The following is a 24,166-nucleotide window of genomic DNA, read 5'->3' as shown; positions in this document are numbered from 1 at the left end:
TGTTGTGATGAATTAGAAATATTCCCTAGAGATGCCGCATTATCATGGCAAATTGATCTCAAGGAAGGTGAGAGGAGGACTGCAAGCTTTTCTAAAATGAGAGCTAAAATTTATCCTGGTGTTGCTTTGGTAAAACTCAGTGTAGTTTGAAGTATGATCATGCAATTAAGTTCAATAGTCTGCTCCTTCTCAGAGCTGTATCTGGAAGCTACACTATTGGCTCTTGTAGCCCCTGCTGCTCTCTGCTGGCCTTGATGGGAAGGATCCCTGTGTGTCTCCGTTGCTGGGGTCACGAACAGAGACTCTGTCACTCCAGGGAGGAGACTTTCACTTGAAGTCCTGGTTGTCCTTCTCATGGATCTGTGGTTTATCTTGCTTGTAACAGCCTTTCCTTTCCTAAAATAGCTTCAAAGATCACTCTGTCCCACACAGAAAGGTTGTCACTAGACTTTTGGGCTAATGTTTTTCTCCTTGTATGGCAGAGTGTTGCTTTGTTAGTACAGGGCTGGTTGTTTTTTTTTTTTAAATGAAGAGTATGACAAGATCTTGTATCAGTCTTCTCATATCTGAGGATGTGGTAGTGCCTATATATAGTTCACCATCCTTTTTCCAAAGAGCGGTGCCTGTACCACAGTCAGTGGGTAAATTTATGCCAGCTGGGAGCTCTGTGCTTCCCTGTGTGTGCTGTATGTGTAAAGGGAGAAAAAACAAGGTAAAGAAATGCTGGGAAGCTCCATGAGCAGAGCCCTGGCGTGGCACTATGGATCTTGCCCTCTCCCCAGGTTTGTTCCTGTCCTGCTGTAGGTGATCTCCTTTCTCCTGTGCTCCTGGTTCTCCCCTGTACAGTGAGATGGCTGTTTATTATTTCCTGTGGGGTCCTGTCAGACCGTTGGTGTGTGAGCAGTTCCTGTACACAGCTGCAGATTGCTGGAGGTCAAGGGAGCAGCAGGCACTCACCAGGGGATGCCCAGGATGGGTGGTTGGGCAGGGGAAGTGCTGCCTTCAGGGTTAGCTCTCCTGACTTTATGGTGCAAGTCTCTTCATTGTGTCTCCTGCGGAGAGGGTTGGCTGTGTCTCACCAGATGTCCTGCTCTGACTTCTTTCAGGAGGAACCTGTCCCTGGTGAAGGAGCTGGGGGACAGAGCTGCGCAGGGCCGTGCTTATGGCAACCTCGGCAACACCCAGTACTTACTTGGCAATTTCAGTGAAGCTATAGCCTTCCACAAGGAGGTAGGAAACCGCTGCACCTTCTTCCTGGGGCCAGGGGCTGGGACTGACCGTTGAGGGGCAGCAACTACAGGGAGGTGTTCGCCCTCAGCTATTTTTTTCTCCCATGTGTACCTCGGGGTCTGGCCGTGTTGTGCTACCTCATGCTAAGCAACATCGTACTCCAGTCCCCATCAGCACCTAACGAGTGGTTTGAGGAAAGGGTGCTGTTGGCTTGGAAAATGAAGGCAATATCTAAGGGCAAATTGCAGCTGGGCCTAGCAAAGCTTTTCTGCTCTTAATTTATGTTGGAATAGATTTTAATAAATGCAAGCTATGAATTTAATTAAGCTGCTGAAAGAGCTGTTGATCAGGAATAAATGTTGGTTGTAGAACATAATGACTTTCTGTAAAAGCTTCACAGAGGGGTGAGGCGACACAGTCCCTGCCCCTATTCAAATGCAATTCAGCTTCTAGTTCAGAATATAATCAATTACCTTGGAGTGGAAGGTACCCAGCACCTTGGGAAGTCAGCCTCGTCACAGCTCTTCTGATTTTTAATGCTGGAGGACAGCAGCCAGCCGTGCTTTGGGAGAAAGGGCTTGAAAAGGAGGGGCAGGAAAACCCTGTGCAGTATTTGGGACCAGGAGCAGGTGCTGTGAAGTGGAGGGAGAGAAGTGGGGAGCAGGGGGATGTGAGAGGAGAGGCAGGGTGAGATGAAGGTAAGACAGAGGTTTAGGGAGCAGCAGCAGTGCAGGTGGTGAGATGGAGCATGCACACATCCACGTTCGTTCTGTGCCACAGCACCCTGCACAGTCACAGCCTTGTTCTTGCACATTAGTCTGCTGATCAACCACATCCCTTCCCAGCCTGAGCCACAGCTCTCCCTTCACCTCTTTATTCAGCTGTTGAAGTACGCGCATAACTCCTTTTGCGCTTTAGCTGCAGAGATGTGTACTGACCAGGCTGGAGCAGGAGTTAGAGGAGGATGTGACATTACTTCCGCTTTTCCAAAGGCCTTTACTGATCCTGAATTGCAAAAGAGGGAGATATTTCCTGCATCCAGCCCCAATAAACATGTGCCCCACTACCTTGCTGGGCAGGAGCTTTGCAAACCAAGAAGTTAACCTCCCAGAAAAGTTGCTGTGTAACAGAAGCCTGGCAGTGGCCAGCCTGTACTCACTGATTTGTGTCTGCTGCAGCGCCTTGCTATTGCTAAGGAGTTTGGGGACAAGGCAGCCGAGCGGAGAGCGTACAGCAACCTGGGCAATGCACACATCTTCCTTGGGAGGTTTGACATCTCTGCTGAGTACTACAAGTAAGTGCCAGGGGCTAAGGCAGACTCAGGGCATGTGTTCCCTGGAAATCTTGACCTACTGTAGTGAATTCATAGGCTCAGGGGGATGTGACAAGGGACCCAGAGGCCAGTTGCATGTCTGGTGCTCAGCAGTGGCAAGTAATACAGCCACCTGATGGCCTGCAGCGTGTCACAGGCATCAACTTCAACACAGCACATGCTGAAGCAGTGACTTCCCTATCGCTTTGCAGACCAGTGGCCAGGTCTCTTCATTTCTACCTCTTCCATGCAGGAAAACGCTCCAGCTCTCCAGACAGCTCAAAGACCAGGCAGTAGAAGCCCAGGCTTGCTACAGTCTTGGAAACACATACACGCTGCTTCAAGACTATGAAAGAGCGATTGAGTACCATCTAAAACACCTGGTGATAGCACAGGAGCTGGGAGACAGGTAAGGGACTGCCTTGGGAGATGGTGTTTCTGCTCTGCTGGGCTCAGAGCACTGACCCTTCCCTGTAGATTTATTGTTCTAGAGAACAATAGATTGCAGGGATGTTGCTGGGGCTAAACAGCAATGACATGTATTCTTGAAAGTCTTTAAAATCTCAGAACGCAGGCCTTGGTCCAGTCATCTGTCAAAAACATAACCTGATTGACACCTTTATCATGTCATTCAAACTTGGAGATTGTGCCCTTAAAGCTACGTCTGTGTGGGCTGAGAGAGATTTCTAATAAGAGGTGCTTCAAGAAGACGCGTTGTATTCAGCGCTTTGCTGTGAGGCTGCTGCTGATTTTATTCCAGAAGGACCTCTCTAAATCTTCCTCAAGTTCACAAAAATTGTATCTTCCTTACAAAGTGTGTGGTTAGGGCATACAGACAGACATACGTGCTGCTTTGTCCTGTTGCTCTGAGATGATGCTGGAAAATTCCACGTAGAAGCAAACAATGTTACATAGGGCATGTGGAATAGATGTATTTTGCTTCTTGGCCTCATTCCTTCTTTTTTAGGAGGCTTAGCCTCATTTTATATTTTTTAGAGAGGTTGGTTCTCTTCTTCTGGATACATTCTCTGTGATCCTGTTGCCTTCTTGCAGCTTAAGTGACTTTGCAGCCACCTTGTTCAGTGTTACTGCTGATGGCTCTTGAGAAGCCGGGTGTCCTCCACTAGATGGAGCAGAGACACTAAAATGGGAGCTCTGTGGCACTATCCGGGCAGCATCTGCTCAGAGAAGGTATAATCCCACCCAGGGGTGAATCATGCTGTGGGGGTGCAGGCCTGTGGGCTCCTGCATTTCTGGGAACACACCCTATGAGCAGAAGGTATTGAACAGGGTGACAAGAAAAATGTTTAAATGCTGATCAACCCGCCCAAACCTCTGAAAAGGGAGTTGCAGTCACGCCGAACCTCCCCCTGCGCCCCCATGTGCTTTTTTTATCCCATCACCCCCCACATCTGCTCGCTTGCAGAGCTGAGCAGGCTCCGATGAGCAGTAGGTCCCTGCCTGCTTCTGCAAACAAGTGCTGAAACCTGCTCCAGGGACACTTGGGTGTCTGGCTTGGGTGGGCTGCACTTGGGGGTGAGGGCTGCCTGGGGCAAGTTTCACGTTCACCCGCTTTCTCTGGCTTCTGAAAACAAGCAGCAGTGCCCTGGAGGCCTTGTAGAAGCAGGTCAATGTTTGCTCGGCTGTTGCATGCAGTTGGGTTTGTACATGCGTCCTGGGCACCACCATGCTGATGTGTCACAAGAGAACGTTGCATGCCTGCAATGTTCTCTCCTTGCCGTGTTCTTGCTAATTTAGCTGTGGGCTGTTGTTGAACTGAAGGTCTGGATGTTACACGTCCTCTTGATGCACTGTGCATCTCCGGGGAGGAATCCTTGCTGTGTGAGGTGGAAGCTGGACAGGAGCTCTGGCTTCTGCTCTCTGGCTAGTGCTCACAAATGAAGCTGAACCATTCTGGGCCACTGCTGCACTGCTTAGCTTTTTGCCACTGTGGGTGCAGGCCCTCTTGTGAGGCTATCGCCCATTCCCTGATCTTACTGACCTCGGCATAAGAAGAGTTTAAGATACACGGTGCATTTAATTGGTGAAGGCATCGCTAGAAGGCCTGACTGTTGGTGCTCTCGAGGAGGCCCTGAAAGGGCTGCTGTGCTGCTGGGTTTTGCACAGCATTTCTGTGGTTGACAGTTTCCTGTTTTGCAGGGTGGGAGAAGGAAGAGCCTGCTGGAGTCTCGGAAATGCCTATGTCTCCCTGGGGAGCCATGAACAAGCTTTGCACTTTGCAAGGAAACATCTTGAGATCTCCCAAGAGGTAAGAGAAGCTGGCTCACATCAGAGGGAACCAGCCCGCCCTGTTGAGAGACTTTATTTTACACCAATAAGTTACATTAATGTAGTTCTTCTCTTGCTATGACTACTCTGGAAAGCCCTTGTCTATGTGCTGTTTCAATGGTGTCGTGAGGAACTGCAAAGCTTGGCTGAAAAATACTCTTTTTATCAGAGGCTCCCAGCCTTCCCTTTAATTACGGCTAATGCATTTGCTGTACATTGCTCTTAACTGATATTCCTGGGTGGGAAAGAACCTGGGGACTAGTTTTGTCTGGTCTGCTGGCCAAGGTGATGTGCACCCAGTGGGTGTGAAGGTACTCTCTTACCTCTTGGTGTTGGTCTGTTCTTAAGACCCCCTTTTCCTGAGCACAAGGCTGGGAGATCCTGACTGAGACAGACCTTGTGATTCTAGCTGTGGTCTGACCTGATTTGCTGGCAAGTTAATTACCTGCAGAAAACAAGGCCAGCTTCTACCTGGTAGCTGGGTGCTCTAAGCCTGCTATGTTCTGCACTGTGACAGAGTGGATGTGTGACAAGCTGCCGGGGGTCCCAGCTGTGAGTAAACTCTCGCATTGTCCAAACCCCATCGATGGCTGATGCTGGATGTGCACAGCCTGAAGCCCTGTAGTGTGGCCACGCCGTTTGGGGTTTCATGTGTCTGGCTGCTCTGGTTTTCACAGATGTCCTTGCCCAGCGAGCTGCAGCTTTTCTGGTGCAAAAATGTATGGCACTTCTAGGAGGCTCAGAAGTCGGGAAAGCAAGAATGCCATTGTTTGCTCTTTCCAGTGTGCTATGAGGAAATCAGCTGTGGCCTCTTTAGTCCTCCCCAGATGAAGAAACTGCCCTATTTAAGCACTAATTGAAATCACCATATGTAAGTGCTTTGTGTGTTCTCCTGCCTGTCTGTTAGGTTGGCTAAATCTTGGGGTAGGGCTGACATACCAGCCTTATTATGTATTTAATTATACTTATCAGACATGCAGAAGAAATACTGTTCTTTGGGCCTGTAAATTTTTAGGACAAATGAACTCTTCATTTTAGTCTGCTAGGACTGTTGCAGCGCGGGGCTGATACTCAGACCCAGATGGCAGCTCGGGGATGTGTGGGGCAGATGAGGGGTGAGGGGAGGACAGGAGCAGTCACGGTTCTGGTGGCTTCTAGGGGTGGAGGGGAAACCCAGCAGGGTGGGGGTTTGTGGTGGTGGTCTCATTCTGGGGTGATGGCTGTGATTACAGGGCATGTCAGGGGTGGGTTACTCATGGCAGGTGGCTAATGGGGCTAATGGGGCTAATACCCCCACATCATTAATTACGGAGCAGTGCAGAGCCTGTCTGCTCGTGAGGAGAGCCTGTATTAGCTGCTAGCAGCTAGTGATTCTCTCCTAAAGCTGATGTTTTATTTTAGCCTTGGGAACCAAGTGAGCTGCTTGTGCTGTTGTGGCAAGCACCAGCATTTTGCCCAGGACAAACCTTTACACGGTAATGTGTTCAGCTCACTTCCCATCACCCTTTCCCCCCCCCTGCCCTGACATAAATCTGATGGTTATATTTGATTCCAAATGAAACGTTCTCAGGGTAAGCATGTTGGAAGCTGCTGCAGGCTGATCAGAGGTTACTGAAAAACTTCTTCTGAAACAGCTGGAGTGAAGGATGCATACCCAAAAACCTTGGAAGCTGCCCCAGCTTGGAGACACTGCTCTGGAGTACCTCTGCCATTTCTGCATGTGGCAGGGGGCTCCTGGGAAACTGTGACATCCGAGCTGAGGGCAGAAGACAGGGCTCTGCTACGGTGTGTGTGGTAGGTCCTGCCAAGGATTGTTGTTCTGCCAGTCTGTTCCTCTGATGTTAATAGGGCCTTGGAGAGGATCTGGAATGAGTGGAAGTAGGAAGCATTGAACAGAGCATCAAGGACTTCAAGACCTAGCCAGGACATAGTCATTTCTCTGGAGATGATGTCAACAGCAAATCTCTTGTAATTGGCAGGGGATTTATGCCTGATGATAAGCCATTTGATCTGCCTCCCTTTACTAGTGCTTGGGGCTTTGTCATAAATAATGTGGGGATTTATGATTTTGTCCTAGGCTGGCTCACCCTCCAGTCTATCTTGAAGGACCACAGAAGAGCTGTTGCAAGGCATTTAACAGGGAGTCAGGCCTCTCCAAAAGAACAGCCAAGGTCTTCCTCTGTAACAGAGGCTGCTGTTTCTCTAAAGATTAGAGACTGTTTCTGAGTGACCTCTCTGTTTCGCTGGTGATATGTAGCACAGTAATTTTCTTGTTTGGTTAAACTTTGAGGAGAGCCCAGCGGCATGTCTTATAACTCCCTATTTTAAGTAGCAGGAGCCGCTGGAAAGATCTCTTCCTGAACATGTAGCTTTGCCTTCCTCAGGCGAGTGGGAGATGGGAATTTGGGAAAATCTGGACTCCCAAAAAGCTTTGGAGCCTTGTGTGGGTACATCCCTAGAAACAACTCAAAGCTGTATGGAACTGAGCCAGGAGAGAAGGACACTCAGAGCATCCAAGCCCTAAGTGTGACAGTGCCCGTGTGGCTGATAGTAGCGTGGCTGCCTGGTGCTCAGTAACTATGGAAATACTTGAGGAAGGGGGGTTGAGAGTGTTGGGGCTCTCTGCCAAGCCATATTGTGGCTACAGGGTGGACAAGATATGCACGTTTACCTCTGTAGGTCTGTAGCAGTGGGCAAGCAGAGCCCCCCCAGTTCCTGGTACTGAACTTTGCAGTAACATGCTTTGAGATGCCACCAGTATGCAGCACAGCGTGCATGGACCCTCTCCCAAATTACCACTGAGAAGTAGTTATGAAGAGTTACTTTTGTGTTGAAAGCCGAGCTGTATGGTCTCTCAGGGTGTCTCCAAGCTCTCTTCTGGTTGGCTGTGTGTTTGCTTTGATATGGGACTGGCAAACCCTTTGCTAGGGGCTGTTTGCTTAGAGCTTGTTGCCTTTTAACCAGCTGCCCTGTTGGTTTTCATCCTGTAGATTGGGGACCGGAATGGAGAGCTGACAGCACAGGTGAACATGGCCCAGCTCAAGACAGCCCTCGGCTTGGGCCCTGGGGATGAGGACATGGGTACAGCTCACCACTATTCTGGCTACGAAGCACAAGGTGAGTTTTGAGCTTTTCCTGGCATTGAAAGGTCTCGTGAAGGATGTGGTTATGGTGTGTGGGGAGGGGAGGTGCTTGCAAGTGGGCAACACGAGAGGAAATACAAATATCAGAGCAGGATGGGACTATTAAGTGTCCTTACCAGAAAGGAGACTGTGGTCTGTTTGCTCTGTGCTTTCCGCAAGCTGCAAGGGCAGGGAAGGATCTGCCCCAAAAAGGGCACAGAATGAGTTAATGGAATTAATCTGCATTAGGAATGAAATTCCATGTGCCAAGCAGCAAATCAGCTTTTGTCTATTGTAAAGCTCTGCAGGGCTCTTTTAACTGATTTGACTGATAAAGCAAGCTTTCAAAAGGTGACTGGCAGGGATTTTTCTGATTAGCACCCAAGGAACAAGCCTGCAGCATGGGCTGAAGGCAGGTTGTGAGCATCAGCGTGCTGGGTGCTGTCTCACCCCTGCAACACCTGCAGTGATGCCCAGCTTGGTCACAGCAGACAAAATGGCTTTACTCCCTGCACTGGGTTGTTCTCCCTTCACTCCCCGGCGAGCAGGAGAGCAGAGCTGAGTCCTTGCCACAGCATGGTCACCCTGACGTGTGTCCCCAGCTTGGGGACCGTCTGCCTGTCCTGGAACCGCCCACTGCAGACATTTGTGGGTGCCTGGCATGGGGCACTTCCAGCTGGTTGCTCTGTCGCTGTGGACAGACTTATTAATTCACACAGACGAAACTGCATCCTGGGAGGTGCTGGCTGATTAAATATGACCTTGTTAGTGTGAGTGTGTTTTCTCAGGCGATGCGTTCTCTTTCCTGTTGGTAGAACTAGCGTAGAGAAGATGATGCTTGGGTTGAGGCACGGTGTTCTGGGCGGGAGAAAGGCTGGCTGCGTGTCTCTGCTCTCTGTATTGATCTTGAAGGTGTAGCCTGTCTATGTCGGTGCTAAATCTTTTCCTGAGAAGTCAAGCTGTGGGTGAGGGAGCCAGCCTGTCCCCCATCAGGGGCTACACTGGAGCTGAGCTGCCTCCTCAAAGGCCACGTGGGCCACAGCGGCTGCCCCAGCCTCCCTTTGCACGTCGGGTCCATCTTTATAACTGCTGGGGAACTTATTAGCTAGGGCCTTCTGTTCATTGTGGCACCTCATTAAGGGCTTCCTTTTGGCCAATTATTTTGCTCTGAAAGGGGAACGGGAAATTAACGTTGATGTTACTGCTGCTCCTGGGACAGTGAAGTGTGGAGGAAACGAGCTGATGGGGTGCCAGGTCCCTCAGGCTGGGGAATGGAGAGATGCAGGAGGGCAGTGCCAAGGACCACCTGGGCATGAGAGCGCTGCTTACAGAGATGTGTGTGACTGGATGCCTCAGCATGTTGCGTGGAAGAGCTGCAGTGGGAAGGAGTCAGGCCAGATTTGTCTGGATGAGGGGCTTTGCAGCTCTGACTGTACTGCATGACCTTTTTTAGCTGGAAATAATTTTGAAAAAGCAAAGAAAGGGTATCTCTGCTCTCAAAATACACTCAGCATTGAATCTCAGCTTGAATGCAACCTGCTCTGGACTGGTCTGGTGTCCCCCTGGAGGCAGGACTGTGAGCCTTGGGGATCGGGGGGGTGTCTCGGTCTGAGCAGAGCCCCTCTTGGGGAGAGCTAAGCCTGGTGTGTAGCAGTGTCCCCCGCATGGGCGGTGACACAGCCCCACTGACCGCGCAAGACTAGGGGAGTGTGTGGCACTGAAGGGTTGGAGTTTTTGGTTAAGGCAAGTGGCAAGCCCAGTTGGTCACTGGGCTTAACTCTGAAGGTAAGGCAGAGCCAGCATGTGGCCCGCGGGCTGCTCACTGCCCTCCAGTGATCCAGATGTGCTTTTGTTGTGTTAACATCTGGAGCCAGGAATGATTTTTTTTCTCTCATCTGACAGAGCCAGAGCTGTGCCAGTCTGTGTGTGTGATGGCTGGAGGGTGGGAAGAGAGGGGCTGAGCAGCCGCGGTGAGGGGCAGTGTTCGCTGGAGGTTGCAGTGACCTCGTTAATCTGCGGTGTCATTGCTCATGTTCCCAAGGCTGGGGCTTTTGTCAACAGAAGGATAAAGTGTTCTCTGGAGGAAAACCAGCAAATGACTGAGGTTTGCAGTGCGGGGAGGGAGGGAGGGACCGGGGCAGGTCCCCTTGCGCAGTAGGGCTTCAACAGCTGTTGGGACGTGGCCGGTGCTGCCCCTCGCTGGGTCCTGGGAACCTGCTGGGGAGGCAAAAATCAGCTGGGGCTGTGCAGTAGTGTCTTGCATAAGGAAGGGAGTGTGAGTGTTGCAGTGTTCAGTCGTGTCTGGGCTCTGACACATGAATCTCAGGTGGGAAAGGTGCTGTCCCTGTAGAGATCTGGAGAAAGGATGGGTCTGCAGAGGAGCCTGGCTCCCTTGGTTTCTCCTTAGCTTTTATTCTGGCTTCAGCTCTCTTGTTCTGAACTTCAGTGGAGGATAAGAGAGGCCACCGACGTGTTTCTGAGCCCTTGAAAAGAAGGGAGATGTATTTAATGACTGCCAGGAACTTTAGTACCCTCCTGTGTGCCTATTAAATGATTAGAAAAGCATAATTATTTATATTATTAATAGCAGCAATTTACAGCAAGAGGAACATCTGCTTCTGTAATAGGAAGCAGGTGAGAGAGTTGAGATTCAAGTTGACTTCTGAACCAGCCGTGCCTTTTGATGTCAACAAGTCTCATGGTGAGGAGAGCTTTCAAATTTTTTTCCGTTCAAATTATTTTCCCTGCTTAAGCTTATAAAATGTCTGCATATTCATAAGGATGCTAAAATCATCTGATGGGGCGTGCGTGTTATAAAACACATTAACTTCATCAAGCAGGTAGAATAAAGTTTCATAGCAAACTTGAGTTCTGGGAAAATCTGTACTGTTGGCTGAGAAACCCTGAGCCAGACCATCAGACTGTGGTGTCCTTCACAGGTTACTCTTGCTTCTAAGTTTTGGGCATTGCCCTCTGCCGGGGGCCTGGGGGAGGAAGGAGTGTCTGATGTTTTCCTCTGCTGTTTTGGCTCCTCTTCCTGAGCTCTTTGTGATTTTAATTAATATTCTGAGAGCAATTGGACATCAGAAGACAAAGCTGGAGGCCAGGGAAGTGGGGCAACGCTGCAAAAGTCTTGTGAAAGCAGCGACCTTGTCAAGAAATGCAAACAACAGCTAGCTTAAAGCAACAAACTGAAAGAAGCTAGAGAGTAGTTAAAACATGGAGCAAATAAACAGAGGTTGTGTCTGTTTCTCCAAACACCCAAAAATGTGGCCCTGAAAACTGGTCTTGCCCCCTTTCACACACTGCAAGTTAAGCATCGAGTAAGCATCTCCAAGGGCTTTTGCCTTTGGAGAGGAGTAAGGGAACTTGCTGTGCCTTTGAGGGAGCGGTTTCATAGGGGTGAAGGCAATTGTGAACGCCAAAAAGTGCTGCCTGGTGCTGGGAGGAGATGTCCCACGGTGCAAACAGCCAGCTCTGCCCTCGGCATGGCTGCTGGCCGTGGGGTGGGAGCGCTAGCTGCCCGCGCCAGCCTCGCCGGCTGCCCTTTTCTGGATCAGTAGGTTTGAGCGTCAGCTCTGCAAGGAGTTGGCTGTGCCATGTGCTCGGGGGTAGCAGTGAATGAGGAGCACGGAGCTGAGCCCTTCCCAGACAGAGCCTGGTGGCAGTGCCGGCCCGGGCTGTCCCCGGGTGGGTAACTCGGGTCTGGTGTACACTATACAGAGTGCTGCCTTGCATCATTCCCTTCTTCGGTTCCTCCTTGTCAGCCCTCCAATCTGAAAACTGACTCGGGGCTGCTTTTCTTCCACTCTCGGCACAGCGTGTCAGCCTCGGTCGCCATCTCCGATAGCATTGGTGTTAGGAGACACTGAGCAACACCTCTCCTGGCAGCTGGGTGTAGGTGGGGAGGGATGCAGATGTTCCAGAAGGCGTTGGCGTGTAGATGCTTTCAGAGCATTGTAAACTGTTTCCTGGCATGGTTTCTGTGCTGTTTGCAGTACGCAGACAGTGCTGCCCAGCTGTACTTAACAAGCTCTGAGGGCAGGAAAGGACTTTCCCTGTTCTCTGCACATCTTCTTCTGAAAAAGGGTAGGCACAAGGCGAGTCTGCTGCTTTGGTGTTCAGGAGCCTCCATGCTGGGTCCTGCTCATCCCTGTGTGAGAGGCAGCTGTGCTTCAGGTTGCATTCTCAGGTGGTGAAGTGGGCAGTCTGGGTGGGCATGAAATCCCTCTTCTTCCTGAGCAGTAATCAGCTGTGTGTGGCTTTGAATGTGGGTCTTTGCATCTTCAATGCAGTTTTGAGCTTGCCGCCTTCACAGGAATCTTTGAACCCTTGGGTCAATTAGACAGGGATAGAAGAAACCTGCTTTTATGTTTCCCAGCCTGTTTGTTTGTGTTTGTTTGTTTGCTTTAAGTATCTTTGAAGTATCTAAGAAGCGTTTAGGCCCACTGGAATATGCTAGATTGACCAGCCCTCTATTGATGCAAAGCAGGGAGGTGGCAGTGCTGCTAACCCGTGCCAGCCTGTGCTGGGATGCTGCCCACGGATAGGGGTGTTCCTTCTCCATGGTTTCTTTGACCCTTCTGTGAAGGACTGTGCTGGGTGACAGCTGGGAGATGTGGCCCTTGGAGAGCAGCGTCCTTCTGACGGTGGGACAGCCCTGTGCACCCAGGCTGGGATTTCAGTGTCTCGGTAGCATTTGCCTTCCGCTTGGCAGACAATTGCAGGGGGTCACATCGCTAATGGCTTCGGCATGGAACCTGCCCTGTCCTTATCGGTCAGACTGAGCAAGCATAGTAGCAATTGAAATTGCTTAATATTAAGTATCCTCAGCTATATTTGATTTTTCCCAAGAGCTGATGGGCTGCAGCTCGGCCATTTTTTCATCCTGAAAATGAAAGCCTGAGGCCGTGCTGGTTAAGTGTACCTGCTTATGCAGGGTTTTGATGGATGAGGTTGTTGACTGAAGCGGAGTAGCTTTTGGCCAAGTGGAAGGCAGATTGCAGAGTGGTCGGGTTGCTTTATTGTGCTCTAACAGATGCTCAGTGGAGCTTTAGCTGCTGAGCTCAGAGGAGTGCTAGCACAAATGTTCCCGTGTGCTGCCCAGTAAGGCACCTGCAGGGAGGTGTCCAAAAAGACCTGTGTCTGTGGTGGTCCTTGCTGTGATGCTTAAGAGAGCAGAGCAGGAAGGACAGGAGTGCCACTTGTGTGGGGAGCTGCTTGGGTGAGGATTTAGGACTTCTAAAGGATGCCTCTTCATTATCCTTGTAATGAGTCTTTTCCAAATCCGAGCAACCTCTGCTATTACAGCTGTTAAATCATTCCAGCAGCTCTGATGGGGGGGATGAACCTCTGAGTCATTTGGATTTAAACCAAGTAATTTAGCTCTCAGTTCAGACTGCCCCAGTATTGGCTTCATGAAGTTTTAAAATATTCTTCTCAAAGTGTTAAGAAGTATTTAATGTTCTTCTCTCATCTTGCTCTGTATGTGAGTCTCCTTCCCAGTGTCAGGCTAAAGTACAGCAAGGCTTCTCAGCTCACAGTGGAGGAAACGCTCGGGGGCTGGAGGAGAGGATGTTGTGCTAATGAAACTCAGGTGCTTGTTTTATCTTGATGCCAGGGGAGACTGCAAGTGCTGGCCTCTTCCTCGTCCTCCTTTCCAGTTCTTGACGCCTGTGGCAGAGAAGGTACAACGTGGCTTTTGGCAAAGCCACCCATTAAATCAAGGGATCTCTTGTTGTGGGGAGAGCTAACTTTTTGGCAATTGTCGGTCTCTTATGCAAACTCCTGCTCCAGGCTGGGAAGCCTGTAGTTCCCTTTGGCTGCTGTTCCAGGCTCCTGCAGCCATCCCAGCTCTGGTGTGTGCTGTCTGGTTCCCGAATGCACTTTCCACAGACAGTTTCCTTTGGTAGCCAGCATGTAGGAAATGCCTATGGCTATGATGATCTTCTGTCTAACAGTACAGCGTTACTGTTAGGAACATGATGCCTCTACTTACTGTATTTTTCTTGCAGCACAGAGCCAGAAAGGGACTGAGAAGAAGAAAATGCTTTATCGCTCAGCTAGAATGACTTTTTATCTCTTAAAGTTTTTTATATGGATGACCATGGCCTGCTTTGGCGCTTCACTGAGCGAGGCAAGGCCAGACCCTCTGCATGAGTCACCGTTATCTCTTGACTGACCCCGGGAACCGCACTCCTTCACTCGGCGGCGAGGCTGGCCCCAAGCCTGGCAGGGATGAGCACTCAGACAGCAGACCTTTGCTCAGCAAAGAGACCTGGCAGCTTGTAGAGACAGAGCTCATGGATTCAAAGTCCAGTATGGCCAGCCATGTTCCGGTAGCTGGAAAGAGCCTGGCTGGTGCAAGCTGGTGACTGATTCACAACAGCATCCAGGAGGAGGGATCAAGTACATTGCCCCTCTGAAAAAAGGAGTGTTTGATCACTGCGAGGCTCTGAGATGTGTGTTGCTCTTTGCCTTGCCCTCCTTGAGTCAGTGTTTAGGACACAGCTGCTGTAATTGGGCTTGTCTAGCTGCTGGAGATGTGGCCTGTGTTAATCACTGTGTGTCACTTTCTAGCTCAAACTGAGTTTCTTTTTGATCTCTGCTTGTTCAACACAAGCTGATAACGGAAGATGGGAGGTCATGAGGCTCTGCTATATACTGGCAGAGAAAATCCTGCTCTTAGAAGACAGCCAGGTGTTCCTGCCAAGCCTTTCATGGCTGTTCTTAAATTAGCCCTGAGGTTAGATCTCCTCCCAGCCTGCTCCACCCAGTTCAGATTATCTCCCAGAAAATCCTCCTGTCCCCACAACTGTTAATCTATTAAGCAGACCATTGCCTGGGGGGAGAGGGGGTTATGGTTATAGGAGGCCTCCTTTAACACGGCTCCAAGCTTCCCACAAGCTCCGAGGCTTGTATTTGACAATCTGTTAGGTGTTGTGTGATTGGGTGCTCTGCGTTTTCTAGATCCTGCAAATACATACCAAAATACTTCATTCTTTGGCCTGAATTGCCAACACTTTTTTTGCAAATAAGCCTTACTCCAGCCTTGCTCAGTTAAAGGCAAAACTAATGCCCATTGCACGTGTGGGGGAAAACTGGAATCAAAGATGTGCCTGACATCATGGCAATTAGTAATAGTTTGTATGGCCACAAGATGTAAGATCGCCCTCTTACTCAAAGATTGCAGCATTCCTCAGCTACACTGGGTTTGTCCCCACTGGGGGGAAAGTAGCTCCCTTGTGCCATCTGTGTCTCCAAGAAGGACTTCTGCTCCAAGTCTTACCTCTTCCACGTGAATGTGAAGACTCTTCTGGCATGTGGTCCAGAGTGTCTCCTTATTCCCTCTCCACCCCTGAGAAGCCTCGCTGCTCCTGCTCACCCTGAGTGCAGTCAGCCAAATGTCAAGGGGCTCCTGGGTGCCACGTAGATGTACAATATTGCTGTTCTTTTCAGCCAGTTGTTCAGCTGTCAGGCTGGATTCTGGAGGATGTGAAACTCGGGTGACATATACGCAAAGCATCTTCTGCCAAATCAGGCAGACGAGCATCTTGATTCAAAAGTAACTTCTCTTTATTACCACATACTGCATATACTTTTTTTTAAAGAAACAGTTTTACCATGGAGCAAAAAACTTGCAAAATTGTTATTCTGGAGAAGGTTTTTGTAGTGCTCAGGATCTGTCTGGAAGGTTGATATTTGCTCAGCTGTGTGCTGTCTGTGTGCCAATGAATACAGCATGTCATAGCAAACATGCTGGAGCCCGATCTTCCCAGCAGAAGGGGTTTCATTCCTCTCCTTTTGGCTCCCCGTTCTGACAAGAGAGAGCTGAGGATGGAGGGCCTTGCGTGAGACCAAAGCGTTCCTGAGGAAGTCTGATGTGACGCCACATGAAAACAACCTCCCCGCAGCTTTCCCTAGCTCTTAGCTACGGGTTGACTTTATTATTTTCATCTGTCATGTCCTTTCTGTTATAAACCTTACCTGCTCTTGGCTTTTGTCTACATTGTGCAGCCAGAAAAGTCCTCAAATAGGGAGAAAAACGTTTTGCCCATCTAGCCGTATCCTCGGACACGGAAGGGGCCAGAGCTGTCAGGATTCCCCTTGTCCTTTCCTGTCCAAAGGACTGGGGGGGTAAGCAGATGGTCCTTCCTATGGATTGACACACAACAGCTCGGTTCCAGCATTTTATGGCAGTCATCATAAATAACAGATATTATTTGGTTTCTCTGAATAGAGAAAAGTATTGTTCTATCCCAGGAACAACTGGGAAAACAAATACCAGCATTTATCATTCAAGTGCTGGCAATAATAGAGGTCAAGTGGATTTATAGTGCCAGAACCCATTATGTGTTCAAAGACTAATTAAAGCTTTAAATGAGATGCTTGTCCTACCGGAGGCTGCTTTTTTTTTTTTTTTTGCCTCCTTTCTTTTCTTGCTGCTGTGCTTGCTTCCTCCCCCCCGCCTTTCCTCTTTGAGGAGCTTGCAGTAATAATGGAACACTAGCTTGACAGAGCTTTCCTGATTAGATGTCAGTAGTGTATGATTTGAGATGATCTGTGAGCACTTGGATTGCTGGACCATATCTCCACGGTCACTTCTGAGCTTGGTAGGGCTTACAGACCAGTCTTCTACCCCAAACAACTGGCTGGGCTGGTCTAATTTTAATCATATTGAACAATATTTAGAGTTGTCTGCCAAAATCAAGGTTCTGAAATGTTGGGGTCTGTATAAATGTGGGGAGGCACAAGTCAGTATCTCAGTTAATACAGGTACAGAGAGAAATGACCTTTTCATGAAAATACAGCAAGTGCTCATGCCAAGATTTGTTGTGTTCTTTGGGCTGCAAAGCTTATACTCCATGGGGCAACTGCTGCTGCTGAGCTGTGTGTGCTGCTCAGCCAGGAGTGCTGGAGATGGCGGGGGGGGGGGATGATGCTGGCCATACAACCTTTCCCTGTTGGTCTTCTGAGGAGTCCACTGTCAAGTTTAATTCTGCTTCCTCTGGTACAGCCACCCCAGAGGGCTACAGTGTGTTCCCAGCCTGCAAATAGAACTGTGGCTCGATCTGCATCGGGGTGGGGGGGTTGCTTCATCTCTAAGAGGGATGGAGTAGGCAGCTCTCCAAGCTGCCGGAGAGGGGGGGGAGAGCCTAGGAGTTATCAAAGCACATGTCAACTTGATGAGAGCTCCTGGCAGGGCTCCCCGAGTCGCTGCTACACGTGTTCTGCTCGATCTTGTCAACTCTGAAATCTCAGGAGTGCCAGTTGGGTATGGAGACTGTCCATAGAGGAACAAAACGCTGCCCACGCTGTCTACCCAGCTTTGCCCTACTGCAAATTTACATGGGATGATCCCATCACCATCCCACGATAAAACACTTCCTTGTGTTTTCTGTGGCTACATCTCACTTTGTAGCAGTACCTTGCTAGAGAATTTCTGCTACGTGAGCATTTCTCCTCTAATTGCATCCTGAAAAATGAGGACTTGCCTGTTGGAGGGCCTGCCTGTGGCACAGGAATAGAGTCCTCTCTGGAGACCATACTGGTCCTGCTCTTCCAGGCACTGTGAAGCTGGTGACAGATACCAAGGGGACAGGAGAAGAATGGGGGGAAGATGTTGTGCTTGCCGTGTGCACCATGTCAGCTCTCTGATTTAGCAGCTCCATCAGACATGGAGGGCCTACTGTAGCTCTACACTCATCAGCTTAAAAAGCCCAAGGAAAGTGGGAAGCCTGCACTGTCAAACTTCTGGTGGTGAAGAAGAGGTTGTAGATAACGGTTCCCGTATCCATGTCATCACTTGTGAGGTAGCACAAGGATGTGCAGAGGGGCCATCCCCATCTCTGCAGGGTGGGGATGGGAGACAGAGAAAAAAGATGGGTCTAGGTGCGTATCTGACATGGATAATATTGGGTTTGTGTCCCAAAGACTGAAGAACAGGGAGTATTTGTGAGATGAGGGGATGTGAAGGACCTGGGGGAGGTAAGGATTCTCACCTGCATGCAGGCAAGCACACAAGCATCACCCTCTGCTCTCTTGCAATGAACTTCCCCCTCCCCGGAGTCCGTTGCTCCCTTCCAGGGAGGGAGGTGTCTTCTTCATCGAGTTTTAAAATACAAGAATGTGAAAACCGTTAAACTCGCCTCAGGAACCAAATTGCAAAAGCAAAATTAAAAAAAAAAAAAAAAAAATCCCGTTTGGTTCATGGTGGTGTGGAGATCATGGGGGAGGGGAGAGATTTTGAAAAAAAATATTTAAAAAAGAAACAACGAGCCTGAGCAGTGAAAAGAACAACATCTGAGGAGCTCCAGGAAAACAAGGTATGAATACAGCCAGTCAGGAGCGTTGCTCAGCTGATGTTCACAAGAAGGTTTCAACTTGCTCTATTCGAGACCTCAGCAAACCTTGAAGACAGAGAGAGCATTTAGAAATGCCCCTGAGGTTTTCCGTTACTCTGCAGTAGGCTTGGTAAACACGCCAATAAATACTGGAGAGAGAGGAAAAAACCTTCCAGAGGAACAGACCCAGGTTTTCAGCTGCTCGATCTTTTGCATCCACGACGGCTGCTGTTGATCGGCACCGGGGAGAAAGAGGCAGAGCTGAATTTTTGCTGAGTATTGGGCGGTGCTGCAGGTATTTCTGGGAAAAATGGCTTGACGGAGACTGAAAGTTACACCTGGAGCCATCTGAGGGAATGTCCTGATCAGAGAAAGAAAATTAATGGGACTCCTTCTGTCGTGGGGTGCTTGTGAGTACAGAAATCTCTCTGCTCTGCTGGAAGATGAGTACGTGCAGGCTGCCGAGCCTGTCTGCTGGGGAATAAAGGGGAGAAGTTCCCACACGTGCCATGGGAATTGCTGCCTGTGCCAATCTGGTTTCTGATAGCCCTGACCGATAGGTAGCCTCTTAATTCTTCTAATTTCTTGTTTTAACTGTGCTGCTCTCTCCACCCGCCGGACAGCTCGTGGTGAGTGGGGATGGTGGAACCGTGGGCTTTTGTGAGGCCGGCGTTTGGCCCCGGCATTGACTGTGTTTTCTTCTGGAAGAAAGTAGCTGAAGTGGATGGCTCTGAAGTTGAGTTTGTAACTCCGGTCTTCTTCCTCTCTTAACTCAACTTCATGTGAAATCCACACGGTAACAGAGGAGCACCAGCGTCAAAACAACTGAAAAAGACAAATTGTTCTGCGTGCCCTAATTGCTGGGGTAGTCTCAGCTGACTACGTATATTAAATTAACAAAGAGGAAGGCAGGTTTTCTCAGATCGGAGATTAATGGTTTCTGGCCAGCAGTTTAATGCTATTGCAAATGTACAAAAGCACCTGAGGACGGAGTTGTATAATTAACGACTCTTTAGACTGTTGGAAATGATGTGTGTTTATCTAATCAGGCACACTTCGCTTCTTTCTTGCTTTCCTGGAAGTGGCTGTTAAAAGCCGCTGTGACGCACGCTCACTTCCAGATGCTGGCGTTGCTTCTTGGGCATTGCTTTGAAACCCAAATGTTCCATCCGATTAAGTGTTTGTAGGTGTCTTTTATTCCAGACCCACCTCACTTCTCCGCACATACAACTGTAGGTTATTCTGAGGGAAGCCGAGAGCCATCAGCAGCTATAGCAGTGTCCACAACGTCATCGTGCGTGACCAGGAGCCACCGGCCACAACCCACCACTGCCTTCCCCTCGCTGAGCTCCTGCCTGACTGACGTGGCAGTAGCCAAAAGCCCTTTGCTCATTCGGCAGCGTGGGAGGAGACCCGAGGCCAGCGGTAGCCACCTTCTCCCTGCTGATGCCTCCAGGGTGCTGGTGGGAGCGTGGTGGAGTGATGGGAGCTGGGTGTGGGGTGTCTTGCGTCTCCCACTGAGTTGGTTTGGAACCTCAGCTTTGTTTAAGAGCTCAGCTGAAAACTGGTATCACCCATTCCCTGGGGGAGCGTAAACTCAGGTAGTATTTAGCACACGGAAGGGAAGTCCCGTACTCCTGTATGGAGTGAACCGGTGTCTCTGGGAGGGTGGTGGGTTGTGACTCCCCACCAAGAGTGCAGCTATCTCTCCATTTTATTTTGGGAGAAGGCTCACGCTTTGTTTCAGGTGTCTTCGTGTCCGAGTTCACATCCAGCCTGTGATAATAGATTTGTTCAGCTACCAAATAATAACCGTATCATTTCATTGGTATCCAACAGCATGAGCCTTTCCCAACCTGCTCGCTGGAGGTGCTTAAGAGATGTTAGCAAACATATGATACCTTAGATAAGATATCTTAGTAAACATAAACAAAGACTGGAATAAAAATGGTAAAATCAAAGAGTTGTGCCTGCTTTGTTGAGGGCAGCAAAGTCCTTGTTTTCCTGCCCACTCCAAAGGGAGGGTAGCCTCGTGTCTCAATCTCACCGGTCTCAGCAGCAATCGCTGACCTTCCCACGTCAAATCCTGTTGTTACTGAGCTGCTGCCAAGGGAGAACTGGCTTTGCAGTGCGGAAGAGTAGAAATGACGACTGCTTATACATGACATGTTTTCTTTTCTCTCTGTGTATTCGCATCAGTATCTGTTCTGCACCTATTCACCAACCCTGATGTCGTTCCCTTCTCAACTCAAAGCCTAGTAATGAAGGCACCTTAAAACGAAGCTGGTGCTAATGTGCTTTTTGGAATAGAGAGACAGAAATGTGCAGAAATATTTTGCTGATTTGAATCTTTATGGCTGCAAGAAGTAAATCACTCCAGGGTAGCGAGGGGCAGTGTAATTAACTTTAGGTCTTTTATAACTAAGATGTGATATATGCGCATGACCCTTAGTGAAGTCCCAGCTGATCTGAGCTTGTCTTGTATCTCACAAAGCTGACTGAGGCTGAGCTTTTGGAAGCAGAAGTGTCTCTGGAGTTTCTGCAGTTTAGAGACTGCTTTGGTCACATCTGGAGCCCTGGAAGAGCTGGACACATGTTAATGCAGGAATCCCTGCTACCTGGTGGCTTTTTTCATTTAATCACGATATTCTGCTTACAGTCAGTCTTGAATTGGTTCATGATTTTTTTGCCTTCTCTCTCTCTTGTTAAGTTTGTCCCGTGAGCGGCTCGGTGGCACGCTGGGTTTGAACAGGGTCCTTGGGGCTGCTGTAAACGTAATTATGCTGTAACAGAAGCAATGATGCTGTTAGGTGGTGGTGGGAAACTATGGAATCTTTAGGTTTGGTGAGTTTGCTGTTGCAGGAACCACATAGAGCTCAGTGGTTTCCGTTCTCAGGGCTCAGCACGGGGATGGGTTTCAATTCACATGCGTTCATCCAACCTCCCCAAGGATTTCCCCTGAAGCTTGGAAGTTGTCATGGGACCGTGAGTCCACAGCTTTCATCTCTGCGCTGTCTGGTGTTGCTGGTGTGGGATGTCATGTGGTGCCCAGCGAAGCTGAACCTTCAGGGCAGGAAAGCAGGAGAGTGAAAGGGCAGAAGCTCTCCCAGATGCGGTGAAGGCATCCCAGGGCTATTTTGTAAATCCTGGCTGTGTTAGCGAGCAAGGCAATAGATGCCAGAAGCAGGTTGGATGGAGACATGGTGGAGGTAAAGAGAGTTTGGAAAGCAGGAGTCAGAGCTGAACTGCATTTCACCTTCTCTGTTATTGCTAGAATATTACATTAAAAGGAATTTCATGAAATCTCAAATAAATATAATGAATGCTGTCCAAGGTTTTGCTCCCCTTAAGGCTGGGCCTACGATAGTTAGAAAATACTTGCTCCTTCGCTTAGTTTTCCAACCCTCGTGACTGTAGAGAAAAACTGAAAGCTGTGTCCCAGATTACATTCTCTAAGTTAAAAACATGAAGATAAAGCAACAAATCCACGCATCTATTAAACTATATTTTTGTTATGATTTTTCTCAATGTCAGTTCCCTGACTTTTGTTGTTTAGAGTAGGGTTCGTAACTCCTGAATTCCACAGAGCTCAGTTGAGATCAGGGTCGTAGCGTGACCCGGCCACTGGTTTGAGAGCAAAAGCTTCACGCAGCCGAAGCTGTTGCTGACTGTGCTGTGATAGTGTTTTGAAAAAGTCCCAAAACAATAGAGGGGGAAAAAAACCCGTGTTTGAATCTCAAGGACAGCACAGCTGCAGCATCCTATCCTTTTGACTTTGTAGTTAACAGGAGTGGAGGGTCTGCCCTGGTTTGAATTTTATCTGTGTGACATTAGTGCTGTTGGTGAGTGACACCCTCCTGACGTGAGAGTGCGTTGTTTTGCAGGAGCCAGGCCAAAGAGACTCCAAAGGAACAGCATGGACAGCTTAGACCTCCTGAAGTTCCCTTCTGAAAAGGTAAGCAAAGATGTCTGGCCTCAAAGATTAAATATCAGTAGGAATCTGTAATGGCTTGTTGACTGGCTTCATTTGCAGGGAAGTATGCAATTAGCAGATATCATTGGAGTCAATGGGATTAACCAAAGAGGGTTTCTAGAGAGTTTGGAGGAGAGGAACAGCTGGTCTAACTAAAAAGGCACTTAACTGAAAGCTGAAAAAGCCACTTCTCCGCTTTTTTGAAAAAACCTGCCCTTTATTGAGAGGATAATCGCTGGCGTTTTAGCCCTTTTAGTGGCTGGTGGCAAATCTCAGGGCCTTATTAGCCCAGCGGAGGGCTGCCTTCAGCGCGAGTAGGGAAGGAGAGGGCAGAAGCAGGGGATGGTGCGTGGCAGGAGGCAGAGGGTTTTCTTTCAAGGGGCTCTAAGGGAGCCTCTGCTCCGGTTCACTGATGGAAATGTCAGATCTGAGCAGATCAGTATTTTCTCAGTCTCCCCAGGGCAAAGGCTGTTTCTACAGTCAGCTGGGAGGCACTGAGCCTTTCCACCTACAGGGAACATTTCAGTTTCTCAGAAAATCCTGCCCAGGATCGATGTGTCTGGTACTGCCATGGGGCTCACTCATGCCCTTTCCCAGAGGGTCTGCCTTTTTGGAATGACTTTGGCATGAATAATTTACATTCACCCAGTGCTTTCCAGGCACAGCTATCCCCAGTGTCCCAGGGAGCATTTCCGCTTTTACAGATGTATCACAGAGAGAAAAAACTTGCCCAAGTTGCAAGGTTGGCTTAGACGGTCAATGGGAAACACCCTCAGGCTTGCAAAACTATGTGAGTGCCTAGGCATCCCAGTAAGCACTGGGAGGACCAGACAAAAGCTCCTCCCGAAATTAACTCTCTTTGGGAGTTAAATGCCAGATGCACTCATGTATTTTTATTAATTCTCCCAACTGCCCACTGGCCATTTTGGCTCCTTGCTGCTTTAACCAGTGCGACTCCGACTCTGGGGTGTTGATAACAGGGACAGCATTGCCCCATGTCAGGGAGACATTCAGTTGTGTATCCTCCTCGGAGCGGCGCGGTCCAGAGGACTGGCGGGAGGGAGAGTTTCACTGATGTGTGATTTGCTGCTAATGCTCTTGGTTTCCTTCTCTTCACTGTAAAAGCTGAACCTTATTCGATAATTCAGGTGTGGTTATGGGATCTCAGGGATTTCACAGGGAGGATGGAGCAAACAGGAGCCGGGAGTAGTCCGTAACTGTGGTGTCAGACGTGAGTAGTCTGGTTCCCCCTGCAGTGGTCCTGAGGGGTGTGTGTGAGTTCACCTCTCCTTGTGAGAGCGTTTTGGATTCAATTCCCCTTCCTCTCTCCTGCTGTGGCTCCTAGGGAGAGGTGATTACAGTCATGGGAGAGAGTTGTTTGCTTCAGGCTTGCTATGGTGAGGGTGATAAGATTGTAAAGAGTAAATCAGTGGAGTGAACTGTGATCTCTCCAGCACCTCTTCGTTATCGTCCCATTGCCTCTGCCAGAGACAGCTGTCAAAGTCAGCAGGGACCCTGTCACCGCACAGGAGCTCTTGTCCAATGCCTCTGTGCACGCTTGTGTGTCTGGGCAGAGCACCCAGGAAGCTCCCATGTTGACTCTGAATGTCCCAGCAGACAGCAGGAACGCGGCTTCCCTGATCGCTCTGCTCTCTCCAGCCTGTGCCTTGTTCCTTGTTTTGATCTTCTCTGGTTTTAGCTCCTAGCTATTGGTTCTTGTTTATTCCTCTCTCTACCAGACTAAACATCTTTTTATCTCATGCTGGCTTTTACCCTGAAGGTGCTTACATGCTGTAATTGAGTCATCTATTCTTTTTGTCATGAACTAAACAGTTTGAGGGCTCTAACTAAGGCAGTAAGGCATCGTAAGGCAGTTTCTTTCCAGTTCTGAAATCCA

General features: G+C 49.2%; 1 protein-coding gene across 2 annotated transcripts in view; it reads left to right on the top strand.

Annotated features, from left to right (window-relative positions):
* Positions 1–24,166, top strand: part of GPSM1 (G protein signaling modulator 1) — a 58,369-nt gene that overhangs the window by 5,476 nt on the left and 28,727 nt on the right. For both annotated transcript variants that reach the window (XM_074160982.1, XM_074160983.1), the window contains 6 exons: positions 1,107–1,230; positions 2,409–2,524; positions 2,796–2,951; positions 4,703–4,811; positions 7,822–7,948; positions 22,181–22,251. In XM_074160982.1, coding sequence (XP_074017083.1) covers positions 1,107–1,230; positions 2,409–2,524; positions 2,796–2,951; positions 4,703–4,811; positions 7,822–7,948; positions 22,181–22,251 — 703 coding nt within the window. The remainder of the gene's footprint in view (positions 1–1,106; positions 1,231–2,408; positions 2,525–2,795; positions 2,952–4,702; positions 4,812–7,821; positions 7,949–22,180; positions 22,252–24,166) is intronic.

This window comes from Numenius arquata, chromosome 19, assembly GCF_964106895.1.
Source record: "Numenius arquata chromosome 19, bNumArq3.hap1.1, whole genome shotgun sequence".
Lineage (NCBI taxonomy): Eukaryota > Metazoa > Chordata > Aves > Charadriiformes > Scolopacidae > Numenius > Numenius arquata.
This window is presented reverse-complemented; position numbering and strand designations above follow the sequence as displayed.